The sequence below is a fragment of the Bombina bombina genome, chromosome 4 (genome assembly GCF_027579735.1).
Source record: "Bombina bombina isolate aBomBom1 chromosome 4, aBomBom1.pri, whole genome shotgun sequence".
In the NCBI taxonomy this organism is placed as follows: Eukaryota; Metazoa; Chordata; class Amphibia; order Anura; family Bombinatoridae; genus Bombina; species Bombina bombina.
Window position 1 is genome coordinate 174981677 of NC_069502.1, and position 14775 is coordinate 174996451.

Consider the following 14775-nt stretch of genomic DNA (forward strand, 5'->3'; position numbering starts at 1 on the left):
ATTGGTTACTTTGGATATTGAGGAGTCTGATCCTCTTGATATCAAATCCAGTAAGCGTTTAAATTCTGTTTTAAAACCTCCTGTGATTACTCCTGAGGTTTCTCCTGTTCCAGATGCTTTTTCTGATGTGATTGCTAAGGCATGGTCTAAGCCTGGTGCTTCTTTTAATCCTTCTTCTAGGTTCAAGAAGCTATATCCTTTACCAGTGGCTAAATTGGAGTTTTGAGAAAAAGCCCCTAAGGTTGATAGGGCTATTTCTGCTCTTGCCAAACGTACTACTATTCCTATGGAAGATAGTACTTCTTTTAAGGATCCTTTAGATAGGAAGATTGAATCTTTTCTAAGGAAATTTTATTTGCATTCTGGCTATATTCTCAAGCCTGCCATTTCTATGGCTGATGTTGTAGCTGCATCAACTTTTTGGTTGGATAGCCTAGCACATCAGGAAGCAGATCCTGATTTATCTAGCATTATTTGTTTGCTTCATCATGCTAATCATTTTATCTCTGATGCTATTTTTGATATCATCAAGATTGATGTTAAATCTATGTATTTAGCTATTTTAGCCAGAAGAGCCTTATGTCTTAAATCTTGGAATGCTGACATGGTATCTAAATCTAGATTATTATCTCTATCTTTCCAGGGTAATAATTTATTTGGTTCTAAGTTGAATTCTATTATTTCCACTATCACTGGGGGGGAAGGGAGTTTTTTTGACTCAAGATAAAAAATCTAAGGGCAAATCTAAAGATTCTAATAGTTTTCGTTCCTTTCATCAGAATAGAGAACAAAAAACACTCCTTTCCCTAAAGACACTGGTTCCAATTGGAAGCCGTCTTCAAGTTGGAATAAATCCAAGTCTTTTAAGAAACCAAAGCCAGCTCCCAAGTCTGCATGAAGGTGCGGCCCTCAATCCAGTTCAGCTGGTGGGGGGCAGATTGAAATTATTTCAAGACATTTGGGCAGATTCTTTTCAAACTCAGTGGATTCAGAGCATTGTCTCTCAAGGGTATCGAATAGGTTTCAGAGTAAGACCTCCTGTGAGAAGATTCTTTCTCCCTAACGTTCAAACAAATCCTGTGAAAGTTAAGGCTTTTCTGAAGTGTGTTTCAGATCTAGAGCTTTCAGGGGTAATTATACCAGTTCCGTTTCAGGAACAGGGTCTGGGTTTTTAGTCAAATCTATTCATTGTCCCAAAGAAAGAAAATTCATTCAGACCAGTTCTGGATCTGAAGTTTTTGAATCGTTTTGTAAGGGTCCCAACTTTCAAGATGGTGACTATAAGGACTATTCTACCTTTTGTTTAGCAAGGTCGTTACATGTCCACAATAGACTTACAGGATGCTTATCTTCACATTCTGATTCATCCAGATCACTATCGGTTTCTGAGATTCTCTTTTCTAGACAAGCATTACTAATTTGTCGCTCTTCCTTTTTGCCTAGCGACAGTGACAGCTCCAAGAATCTTTTCAAAGGTTCTCGGTGCCCTTCTATCTGTAATCAGAGAGCAGGGTATTGCGGTGTTTCCTTATTTGGACTATATCTTGGTATAAAGATACCAAGAGAATAAAGAAAATTTGATAATATAAGTAAATTAGAAAGTTAAAAGTGTATTCTCTATCAGATTCCTGAAAGAAAAATTCGGGTTCAGTGTCCCTTTAACAGCTTTGCTGGGGTGCTCTTTGCCTCCTCCTGCTGACCAGGAGTTGAATATCCCACTAGCAAGTAGAATGACGTTGTGTTCTCTCAGGAACAAAAGAAATTTATCAGGTAAGCATTACCTCCTTATATCAAATGTATCTGTTTTATTTGTTACATCTAGAAGAGGATCATTTAAAAGTGTATAGCCAATTTTGTTTATTAAATGTGTGTTCTTGACTGCAGGAAGAGCTGTTATCGTCCAGGGCTTGACATTCAAAAGCTCGCTGCTCAGGAGACTTATGTGAAGTAGGGTGTTCCAGTTTGTGACCGTTGTCAGTGTCATCTAATCATACTGTTTTTTTTAACTGAGGTCATAATTGCGATCTGGATATATGAATGAAAATGCATTTAAATATTTGGTTTTAATGTGAGGCCATATCACTGGGCAAATAGCAATCACATGACAATCTTGAGTTTACGGTTCATTTAGAGTTGTACTGGTGGACAGCAATTTACCTCTAGGGTAGGGCTAGGTTAATGGTTTTCAAGGCTAGATGACATTATCCCCTATGGATGATTGGCTTGACTTTTACAATTTCTTTTCACTGCATTGTTGTAGATCATGCCCAAAAATGTAATGACAGTAACTGTTCAATGACAAGGTAGTTAGCCCAAAGCCGAGAATAACAAACGCTTGTCTTATTGCGTAACCTAATTACTAATGATCCATAAGCCATGAAGGATCAGGCTGGGAGCAACGATCTATAATGATTTGTAACATAGTAATATTCTTGCAACCTTTGTGCACAGTAGGATTAAAAACATATAAGTAGTAGCTTGGCAGTGAAAATAAATGAGAGCAAATTATGTGTCAGCATTATAGGTAACAAATGATGACACTGAACAGTCTGTAGATGCATTGCCTTTTAATTACAGACACTGGAAGCATGCATGGTCCTGTTGCTAGCAATGCTGTAATACTGCCTTTTTGTAGCAGTTTTATTGACATAATTAACCGTATTGGAAGTTGTGCAAATGATCTACATGACCGTTATTTCTCAAATGATTGCTGATTGCAAGTGGTTTTACAGCTAGTTTGTGAATTTGTGCCCAGAGGGCTGTCATACAGAGTGACAAAGCACCTAATGCAAAAATGCATGTACATAGGCACATTTTTCTATATTATATTCAAATAGAAATCATCACACATATTTCTAAGAGGCATGTTGTTATGATATAAATATACTGTTAATATATCCTCTTGATACAAGTGTAAGGGCAGCATGACGTGCAAAAGCTATTGCTTATGCAACACAGTGTGATCATGGACACAATACTAAAATTATGGCCTAAGTGGATGAAATGATGGCGCTGTATGTATTTTCCCTCTTATTAATAAACTGATGTTTTTGGGTTTGCTGGAAACTTCTGTTTATCCATGTTTGGTATTTGGAAATATGTCTGTAGACTATTTAGTCTGAAAACATTAAAGGGCCATGATACCCAAATGTTGAAATACTTGAAAGTGATGCATCATAGCTGTAAAAAGCTGACTGGAAAATATCACCTAAACATCTCTATGTAAAAAAGGAAGATATTTTACCTCAAAATGTCCTAAGTATTCACACCCCGTTGTAAAGGACTTTAAGCAGCAAATCAGTATGCCTGTCCCGGGACAGGCAAGGGTGCGTGCCTCATGCACACTCATCTTATTTCCTTACTCAGTTTAAGGAAGTCTACTATGAAATCTCATGAGATCACAGTAAAAAAGTTCATGACCTTAGCACTACTGATGATGATTGGCTGCTGTTCATTTCTTCATTTATTTTTTTAAACCTGCAGCTGGACAGCAGCTGAAGTACAACTTTTTACACAGGATTTACTCTGCTGAGCTGAGGAAATTGTGAGGTAAAATATCTTCCTTTTTTACATAGAGATTCTCAGGTGATATTTTCCTGTCAGCTTTTTACAGTTATACTGCACCAGTTTCAAGTGATTTAGCATATGAGTATTATGTCCCTTTAACAGACGTTTCACAATAATGCTATGTACATACTAACAGACAGTGAGCTCTGGGCCCAGTGAATTATTATGCCTTTTGTGTATGATGTCATTTCTGAAGCTACAATTTATTGTTGTACAATCTTTTTCAAGTGTCTTTTTTTTCTCATTTATTTTTTAAATGGAAATTGCACCCCTAAGCTTAGTTAACGAATATTAAAGGGACATTCCTGTCAAAATGTAAATTCACATAGATGAATTACATCTTTGAATAGAAACATATTGTACTGGCAAAACTTATTCTAGTAAAAGTTATCACTGTTTTAGTGTGAGCATTTTTCTCTGCACGTGCATGTGAAGCATAACTAGATATTCTCAGTGCACCAGCATTTTAAATACTGCCGCTACACAGAGCGCCAGTGGGTCTTGTATCATGTCAGCAATAAACAAACACCTAGATTACAAGTTTTGCGTTGCGGCTTGTGACGCTGAAAATATGAAATTTTCAGCGTTAAAACAGCACCGCAGCTATTACAAGTGTTGTCGGTATAGGTGTACTGCACACCATTTAGCCTGTAACGCAACGTCAGTCCTGCACACGTAAAAATGACATTTTTTCATGGAACTACCATAGCGCTGGTATTACGAGTTTTGCGTTCTGGCTAAAAAAGTGAGCGTTACAGCCTAAAACGACAAGATCACTACCGCCATCTAAAGTCAGTAGTTATGAGTTTTACTCTACAAAGCTGTTTCATAAAACTCATAATTAAAGTGTTAAAAAGTACACTAACACCCATAAACTACCTATTAACACCTAAATCACCGCCCTCCCGCATTGCAAACACTATAATAAATTTATTAACCCCTAATCTGCCGCTCCCCACATTGTCGCCACTAATTTTTTTTATTAACCCCTATTCCGCCGCTCCCCAACAATGTCGCCACTATAATAAATGTATTAACCCCTAAAATGCCGCCCTCCCGCATCTCAAACACTATTTAAATATTAGCCCCTAATCTGCCGTCCGCCCACACCGCCTCTATAATAAACCTATTAACCCCTAAACCCCAAGCCCCCCACAAAGAAATATACTAAAATAAACTATTAACCCCTAAAACGAAAGCCCCCCCCAACAACAAAATAAACTAATTTAAACTAGTAACCCCTAAACCTAACGATCCCCTAACTTTATATTAAAATTACAATTTCCCTAGCTTAAATTAAAATTTGCCTATCAAATCAAAAAAATTAAAGGGACACTGAACCCAATTTTTTTCTTTCGTGATTCAGATAGAGCATGCAATTTTAAGCAATTCTAATTTACTCCTATTATCAATTTTTCTTCTTTTTCCTGCTATCTTTATTTGAAAAAGAAGACATCTAAGCTTTTTTTGGTTTCAGTACTCTGGACAGCGCGTTTTTATTGGTGGATGAATGTATCCACCAATCAGCAAGGACAACCCAGGTTGTTCACCAAAAATGGGCCGGCATCTAAACTTACATTCTTGCATTTCAAATAAAGATACCAAGAGAATAAAGAAAATTTGATAATAGGAGTAAATTAGAAAGTTGCTTAAAATGTCATGCTCTATCTGAATCATTAAAGAATTGGGTTCAGTGTCCCTTTAATTTTAAACTAGCATTTAAACTATTATAATTATTAAACTAAAATTAAACTAACTACCAATTAAATAAAACTTAACTACCAATAAAAAAAATCCTAACACTTTCTAATTACAAAAAATAAAAACTAACAAAAATTACAAAAAAAAACAAAACACTAAATTACGAAAAATAACAAACATGAACAAAAATAAAAAAGAATTACACCTAATCTAATAGCCCGGGCCAGCTGGATGAAGATCGAAGAGGCCGCCTGGATGAAGACTTCTTGCTGCCTGGATGATGAAGATACTTCAACAACTTGTTCGTGTTAGGTTTTTTTAAGGGTTTTTTTTTTTTTTTGTTTGTTTTTTTTGTTTTTTTAGTTTAGGGTCTGGGCAGTAAAAGAGCTAAATAACCTATTCAGGGCAATGGGTAGCTTAGTTTTTTTTAGATTTTTTATTTATTTTGTGGGTTGGGGGGGGGGTTTGTAATGTTCGTGGGCAATGCCCCCTAAAAGGCCCTTTTAAGGGCCCCCCAAAAGGCCCTTTTAAGGGCCCTTGGTAGTTTATTCTAGAGTAGGGTTTTTTTATTTTGGGGTGTTAGAAGGGTATTAGAATAGGATTAATCTTTATTTTTTTAGATAATTTTGTTGGTTTTTTTGTAATAATAGTTTTTTTTATTTTTTGTAATGGTAGGTTTTAGCGTAAGGCAGGTTAGGTTTTATTTCACAGGTAAGTATGTATTTAGTTTTAAATGGGTATTATTTAATTAATAATTGTAAATTTAATTTAGATCTAATTTAATTATGTTAAAGTTAAGGGGGGGTTAGGTTTAGGGGTTAATATAGTTTAATTTAGCTTGTTGTGATGTGGGGCTGGTGGTTTAGGGGTTTATATGTTTATTTAGTTAAATAAACCTATTACCCCTAAACCGCCAGCCCCCCCCCCAACCCAGATCGCAACAAGCTAAATTAAACTATATTAACCCCTAAACCTAACCCTAACGTATTTCTAACCCTAACACCCCCTAACATTAACATAAAAAAAATATAGCTAAATTAAATTTACAATTATTATGTTAGTTAGGGGGTGTGAGGGTTAGGTTTAGGGTTACGTTAGGGTTAGGGGTTAATACAGTTTACTTTAGCTTGTTGCGATGTGGGGGGCTGGCGGTGTAGGGGTTAATAAATGTAGTATAGTGGCAGCGATATTGGGAGCGGCAGATTAGGGGTTAATAATTCTATTTAGGTAGTGCCGATATCGGGAGCGGCAGATTAGGGGTTAATAACTGTAGGCCGGTGTCGGCGATGTTGGGGGCAGCAGATTAAGGGTGTTTATACTCGGGGTTTATGTCAGGATGTTAGGCTTAAACAGTATTTTTATTTCCCCATAGACATCAATGGGGCTGCGTTAATTAACTTTTGTTCCCGGTGTGCGGTATGGAGCTCAACGCAACCATATCGCATGCAAAAGGCGTATGTTTGAAAACTTGTAATGACAGCGCTATAGGAAATTAAATACCGTTACTTTTGTTGTGTTCGTTAATTTCTCTATAGCGCTCAAAACTCGTGATCTAGGTGAAATTGATTCATTACCAGATGGTACAAGCACCTTAGGCTTTCTGAGCAAGTTCCATGTTTAAAATGCTGGCGCACGGTGCATATTTAAATACACTTTTGAAACCGCTATAGATTTTATTAGAAGCATTTGTGCTAATACGTGTACATTACAAAAATGCTTCTAATCAAAATTAAAATGCAGCCATGTGGATTCCAATTTTGGCTGGAATGTTCCTTTTAAGCGGTATTTCTTAACGTGAATGCAGTGAGAGCAGTCTCCCGTGAGATTAAAGCTGCCTGTAGGCTGAGGCAGGAACAGGGTAACAAAGTCACTCCATTAAATTGTAAGAGTCCACCTTGACTCTCCTGCAGCATGCGTGTATTCCAAGCCAGGCAAAGGCACATAATGTACCCAAATAAGAGCGAGTGCTTGGTGAATGCTTCTACTCTACTCAGTGACGTAACTGAATTTTCAGAATGTGAAGGAATATTGAAATGATGCATTATATAGTTAAAGAGACAATTTTTTTTTTCTTTCATGATTAAGATAGAGCATACATTTGTAAACATATTTCCATTTTTGCTTTAGTTTCTTGGTATCCTTTCTTGAAGAAGCAGCAGTGCACTACTGGAAGCTAGCTGAACACATCGCTAAGCCAATCACAAGAGGCATATATACGCATCCACCAATCATCAGCTAGTTTCCAGCTCCTGAGCCTACTTAGTTATGCTTTTTCAACAAAGGATACAAAAAGAATGAAGCAAGTTGGGTAAAAGATGCTTATGGAACCCCTTGTCAGTCTACCACCTTGGAAGAAAGCTAAAGTATAGTCCACCTTAGGTGCTACACAGAAATTCTCATTAACAGAAAACCATTTTTTATCTGGCAGTGTTAATTAGTTTGAGATGCAAAGGTCCATAGAAGTTCACCTGATACATTTAGATCATGTTTTCAAAAGGACACATGAGAACAGTGTAGAGGAGGTGCAGTTAATATGAATGAGATGATTTGGATTATTGTGTTATGATTGTGGGAGCTGAATACAAGTCTGTGAGCAGACAGAGATGTGTATAGGGTTAAAGGGACACTCTGGTCAAAATTGAAACACATATAGATGAATTAAATCTTAGAATAGAAACATATTAGCGATATACATGTATTGGCAAAAATGCTTCTAGTTAAAGTTATCACTGTTTTAGTGTTAACAATTTTCTCTGAACGTGCATGTGAAGCATAGCTAGATATCCTCAGAGAACCAGCATTTTAAATACTACAGCTGCTTAGAGTGCCAGTGAGGCTTTCTATCATGTCTACAATGAACAAATTGAGTCATTACTGGATGGTATAAGCACCGTAGGCTCTTTGAGCAAGGGCTGTGTATAAAATGCTGGTGCACGGTGCATACTTAAATACACTTTTGAAACAGCTATAGCTTTTATTAGAAGCATTTTTGCTAATACATGTATAATACAAAAATGCTTCTGTCCAAAACTAAAATGCATCCATGTGTTTTCCAAATTTGGCTGGAATGTCTCTTAATTAATATATCCCTTGATGCTCAAAGTAGTATAATTGGAACTGAAAACCAGATACGTTTTTTTTGTTGTTGTTTTTTTTAAACTTAAGTCTATCTGGATTAAGAGATTTACTATAAGACGAGCAAGGAGTAAAATGCTAAAGAGAAAGAGAGCACTCTTTTTGTTTATGGAGGAAAATGATAACCAGAACTGCACTGGTATAATACATAGCACACATATCAGTTGCACTTGTATAGCATGTTAAATTGTTAGTCTAAGGGTTAAACCTTCTGGAGCGGTTATTGCCCTTGTCCTATGCAGATTTAGGGAAGGCTCATTCATAGGACATTTTGTCTAAAAATGGGGAAAAACATTTGAGTTCTTCGCAGGAAATGTATGTGCTGTGTTATCATTGCAGCAGGAAAGAACATTTTTACATATCGGTGTCTTGTTTCTTAAAGGTTCGGATCCTGTTTTCCAAAGGACCTTTCATAGCTATATTTGCTAGTGATCCACATATTATTATCAAGGCAATAAACCAGAATCTAAACAGTGTACTGAGGGATTCCAACATTAACGGACATGACTATATGCGGAATATCGTCCACCTCCCTGTCTTCCTTAACAGCCGTGGCCTTGGAAGTGCTAAAAAGCTGTGCGCATCCGCAACAACTAATGGTGATGTGCCATGCTCCGACAGTACAGGTGAGGCCATTAATGACAAAATTGATTTGCTGCAAAATAACAACTGCCAGATATCAAATACATCAAAAGTTACAAGCACCTGAAAAACAGCATTTAAGTTTAAACACCAGTATATTGTGTGCATGCGTGAATATTGTGTTGTTCTGCACTAATTGGCTACAGAATTAAAATATAAGGCTCAAAGTGCTACTGTTTGTATCACAGCAGATCTGAACATGAATAGACTATGCATCTATCGATATTGTTATTTTCCAGATATTTTTACCAACTGTGCGTCACATGTACTTTACATTGTGTCTTTTGCGTCTCAATATTATTTCAAAGTATGACCTTGAAAAAAATCACACTTATAGGAAATACCCACTCTTCATGTTACAGAACGACTTGTAATACTGCAGATTGCGACAGCGCTTCTTAAGTAGTACCCACTGTTTTGGAAGTATTTATTTCTGTGTTTGATTTTTTTTTTACTTTATTGCTAGGTGCACATGAAGACCTTGACAGAAGGGTTTCCCAACATAGCCTTGCAGATGCCACAAAACTTGGAAGCAAGACAGCCCTCAACAGACGGGTAAGTGGGAGCAAATAATGCGAGTCATGTGATTTGTGGAGAAAACCTTCTTTGTTTGGTCATCAGTGATATTTAAAGTAATTTTGCTCTCTGTTTTGTTAAGCACCATAGACTCCATTCTATATAAATCATACTCCTTTTTCTATCATGGGATCTAGAAATGTATAGGATTGCTTAAAGTGATTGTAAAGTTGAATGATTTAAAGCCCAGTATTTAAAAATACTCTTAAAAACATAGGCACTTTAAGTAATGATACTTTACATTTATGCTTCTTGTTTAAAATACTTACCTTTTTGTTATGGTAAACTTACCGCCGATCCTCCGTCCGCATCTCCATCAGGATTTAGTATATCGATGATGATCCTGCTTCCTCCAATCGTTGTGTGCCTCGCAAGCTGGACGCCAAAGGGGACACACAATGATTGGAGGAAGCCGGATTCGTCATCTTTCTGCTCAATACTGAAAGAGGATCGGCGGTAGGTTTACAGTAACAAAGGGTAAGTATTGTAAAAAAGAAGCGTAATTGTAAAGTTTAATAGTAGAAAGAAGACTCCGCACTCAGAAAAAGAAAATCCAATTCACGGCCAATAGAATAAAAACTTAAAATCATAGGATCCGGTAAAACCAAAAAATAGTAGCGACCATAAATAAACATTTAGTACATAGCTGTACGCATTTCGGGCTCCACCTAGTCCTTGCTCACCAGCTGTATGCTTCTACTTTAATTAAACATCCTTATATACATTTTTTTTTTTTAAAGAGCTTTATTAAACAAAAGAAAAATAACAATGACATATAACAGGAGATTCAAATAAGATCATCACGGCAGAATAGTACAGATGTTATAGTTTGGACCAGAGAGTGAATAATGAGTGAAGTCAGTCTCATCTGTGTGCTGGTTTAGGATCCTAAGGGGTGAGACAGCAGGGTCCATATACTGAGTCCTAAAATATTTCTACCTGGTCATTCCAGGCTAGCTCTTTTCCTTTTCAATTTTCCTTCAAGATCTAGGAAATTTCACCAAACAGTAGGGGTTTTGAACATAAAACATATTAAGAGTGATTTATAAACTTGTATCAATCTCAAAACTGGTAATTTCTGAGGTAGAGTAATTAAACAAAACTGACAAACATTTTAAGGATCTGATTAACCCAAAGCCGAGTCCACAAGTAGACTCTGGTTATTTGTAAGTAAAGGTGTTGGTCAGTTGGAGGAAGTGGGAGGTATAATTCGAACAGTGGGAGGGCCAAACAAAGAAGGAAATGGGGGTGGAGAAAGAAAGAGAGAGAGAGGAAGGAGAGAGAAAAAAAAGGGGGAGGTGGGAAGGGAGGAAGCCAGGAAGTGAGGCACTGAGGAGGGGAAGCTGAAAGTTGGGCAGGGCAGTGTCCGAGACAGGGGGACCTCTATTCCGATTCAGTAGGGCCCTAGACAGCAGTAGATCATGTTGAAGTTTAGAGCTGTATACATAGCTCTCCATTGATCTGAAGTATGTGATTAGGCCTATCGCGCTTTGCCAATTTGGAGGATTAGTTTTTTCCCCAATTCCTGGCAATTGTTAATTTGGCTGCCATCAAAACCATAATCAGTAGGCACCTTTTTTTTGGCGGGGGAGGTCAGCTTGCGCAAGTTAAGATGGAGGAGTGCAGTTTTGGGAGGCAGATTCTCAGCAAGCAAGCAAGCACCTTGGACCAGAAGGGTTTAATATCAGAACATGACCACCAGGTGTGTTGCGAATCACCGACCTGCATGCACCCCCGCCAACACATTGGGGCGCAGGTAGGGAACATCTTATTCAATTTGGTTGGCACATCATGCCATCTGGTGAGCAGTTTATAAAAAAGCTCATATAGGGTAACGCAGTGCCTTATATACATTTTAAAGTGGTATACTTGTAAAGTGTAATGACTTAAAGTGCCCATGTTTTTAAGAGTATTTTTAAATATTGGGCTTTAAATCATTCAACTTTACAATCACTTTAATAGTAATAGCTATAAAAACATAGGAAAATAAGTATAGATAGATAATTTAGTTCTGTATAGAAATTAATACAATACAGAAAAGAAGAATTGCAGGATAAATAATGCTTAAAGAGACATGAAACCCATGTAGGTAGAGCATACAATTTTAAACAACTTTGCAGTTTGCTTATATTATCAAATTTGCTTTATTCTCTTGGTATCATTTGCTGAAGGAGCAGCAATGCACTACTGGTTTCTAACTGAACACATGATCAGTATATATATGCAGCCACCAATCAGCAGCTAGAACCTAGGTTCTTTGCTGCTCCTGAGCTTTACTAGATGAAACCTACAACAAAGCATAACAAGAGAAGCAAGTAATTTAAATATAAGAAGAAAATTGGAAAGTTGTTTAAAATTGTATTCTCTATCTGAATCATGAATGTCTAATTATGACTTTACTGTCCCTTTAATTATAGGATACATGTTGCCTACATGAGTAACTACCAATCTCTCTGTTAAAAATAAAAGTTTTTTACTGTACCACATTTATATGAAAGGTACATAAGTATAAAAATAAACTGTACTAAATTAGTAGAGTACTTTTAATTGTGTAACTAATCGGCCCCTGCATCACAAAAGTACTAAACTAAATTGCAGACCATTTTTACATGCCCAGTTCTGCCCCCACAAAAAAATACGGACAAATTAGGCAATTATTGGCTGCAACAGGTTGTGTTCTCTAAAGGATTCAAAACAAAGATCCATGCAATAAACCGTTAGTTGCGCTGTATACCTTACTTACCTTAGAGGGTATGGGTAACTACCATTATTCATTACCCACAAGCTTATTTTAAGGATTATTTCCAAACCTTTGATTACAGGTAATTAAGGGGTTCTCAAATTCAATTCTGTTGAGGAACACGGACACCTGTTTAGTCAGGTTGTCAATTCCACTGAAATGTTTTTACTCCTTAGGACACATACAGAAGAAGACAAATTCAACGCTCCATGACGCGCCAAATGTCATTTGACCTGACCAAGCTGCTAGTAACAGAAGACTGGTTTAGTGACATAAGTCCCCAGACAATGAGGAGATTACTAAACATTGTTTCAGTAACAGGTAAGACACGTCTGTAATCATTACATTGTGTATTTAGTGTAAATTATTAAATTACTACGTTTTTAAATAATGAAACTGTTATAAAAGCTAATCATGATCATTTAACCACTCTGATTTTCTACTAGTGATAACAGTGATACTGGAGGGTCTCAATTCTGTATGTGGGCAATTTAGGAGATAGAATTTTAAGTTATCCTTTGCCTTATGCTGTCATCTATGTATTCTTGAACATTACACTTTGGGCAAGATTCATTGCGAGATAAATGTCTGATCGGTTGCAGGCTCGCTCATTTGGGCCAGCAACTCTCTCGCCAATTTGGAGTTGGCGGATGAAAATCACCCTGGATTCATTCGACTAGGTTGGTTGACAAGCTATACTCTCGCGCAGTTGGTTGCGTGAGGGTAGGGGTGGATTTGCACAAGCATTCACCTGTGCAATGTTAAATATGGGAAACAGATTTTCCCCCACAATCTGCAATCAAATGCGGACAGGTTCACAAGATGTCTGCTCGCAGATTGATATATCTTGCCCTTTGTGTTGGTACGGAAAGATAGAGGAAAGTTGCCAAATTTCTGGTACCAGATTGTGGGCTAAAGTCAATAATCTTAATTGTAGTCATAATCATACCGTGAGCAATGACACATGCAAATAGTGTAAATTCAATATTATATTTAATGTTTGTGGAACTATATTCATTCATCCCATAATGCTTATATTATGAAACAAAGAGAAGTCGATATTTAATTTCGCCAATAGCTCTACGCATCCCTTTTTTTGCATTGTTTCCCACAAGAAACAACATTTTTATTTAAAAGCTACTTAGGATATCAAGAATATTGGTTGTCTTTTTAATTCATGTTTAGCAATAAATTCTTGTCTTCATAATCCGTGTAAAAACATATGAGGGTCCACAGTAAAAAGAGGTTTTTTATTAGCTATGTTCATACTGATGTCACCAGAAATGTGGGGGGACATATATAGTTAGGCAAGGCAGCACTAAAGACTTTAATAAGAAAACAAGATACTATATATCCATCAGTCCTGAATATGGTTCTGTTTAAGGTTTAAACAAATGCAGCTTTATATGGATGTTGTTCTTTTGAAAGAATTATTTGACCTATTGGAATGTCACATTTTGTTAGACATTGTCCCTCTTGTGTTATGCTCACCCCCTACAAACATTTCTGTACATTGCTGCTTCAGGGAGGTTACTTCGAGCAAATCAGATTCATTTCAACTGGGATAGATTAGCCTCCTGGATCAACCTAACCGAGCAGTGGCCTTACAGAACATCCTGGCTCATCCTCTACTTGGAAGAGACTGAAGGAGTTCCTGACCAATCAACTCTAAAAGTTATTTACGAGAGGTATTTATACATTTCTTATATTCATTAAGCAGACGTAACTTGTAACTGAAATAACTCTAAGTACCTTTCAACATGTCGTGTGTTATTTTATCACTTGTAGTGATGTGGAAATACTTTAATCATTTAATATCTGTTTAATAGGAAGAAACCTTTGTCCCTCTAAAAAATGCATTTGGGATTCCAGTGGCTAAAATATTTGTTATTTGCAGCAGCCCTAGGAAGTATTTGCCTCCTTAATTTACAGGGAAATCCTTGAACTTTGTGCTCTAAAAATACTTATAGGGACAGTATGCACCAATTTTCATATAACTGCTTGTAATAGACACTACTATAAAAACTAATATGCACAGATACTGATATAAAAATCCAGTATAAAACCTTTTAAAACTTACTTAGAAGTTCCAAGTTTAGCACTGTTGATGAGATTAGTCTGGGACACCCACTGAAAGGGGCTAAGAGCAGACCCCCCCCCCCTTTCATATTAATAGACCCATTATACATACAGAAGCAATGTGAAGTTTGTATACATCAGTATATATCTAAAACTTTGGATCTTGGTTAGGAGTCAGCACAATGATATTTAAAAATAAGCAAAACTATACATTTTTACAAAAACACCCCCAGATGGGCTATAAATAGATCATCTACAAAACATTTATGCAAAGAAAAATCTAGTGTACAGTGTCCATTTAAAGGGACAGTATACACCAATTTTCATATAACTGC

At 36.7% G+C, this 14775-nt stretch overlaps 1 protein-coding gene across 2 annotated transcripts in view; it reads left to right on the top strand.

Annotated features, from left to right (window-relative positions):
• Window positions 1–14775, top strand: part of KIDINS220 (kinase D interacting substrate 220) — a 404332-nt gene that overhangs the window by 174664 nt on the left and 214893 nt on the right. For both annotated transcript variants that reach the window (XM_053709711.1, XM_053709712.1), the window contains exons 19-22: window positions 8786–9029; window positions 9512–9600; window positions 12538–12682; window positions 13887–14049. In XM_053709711.1, the coding sequence (XP_053565686.1) occupies window positions 8786–9029; window positions 9512–9600; window positions 12538–12682; window positions 13887–14049 (641 nt within the window). The remainder of the gene's footprint in view (window positions 1–8785; window positions 9030–9511; window positions 9601–12537; window positions 12683–13886; window positions 14050–14775) is intronic.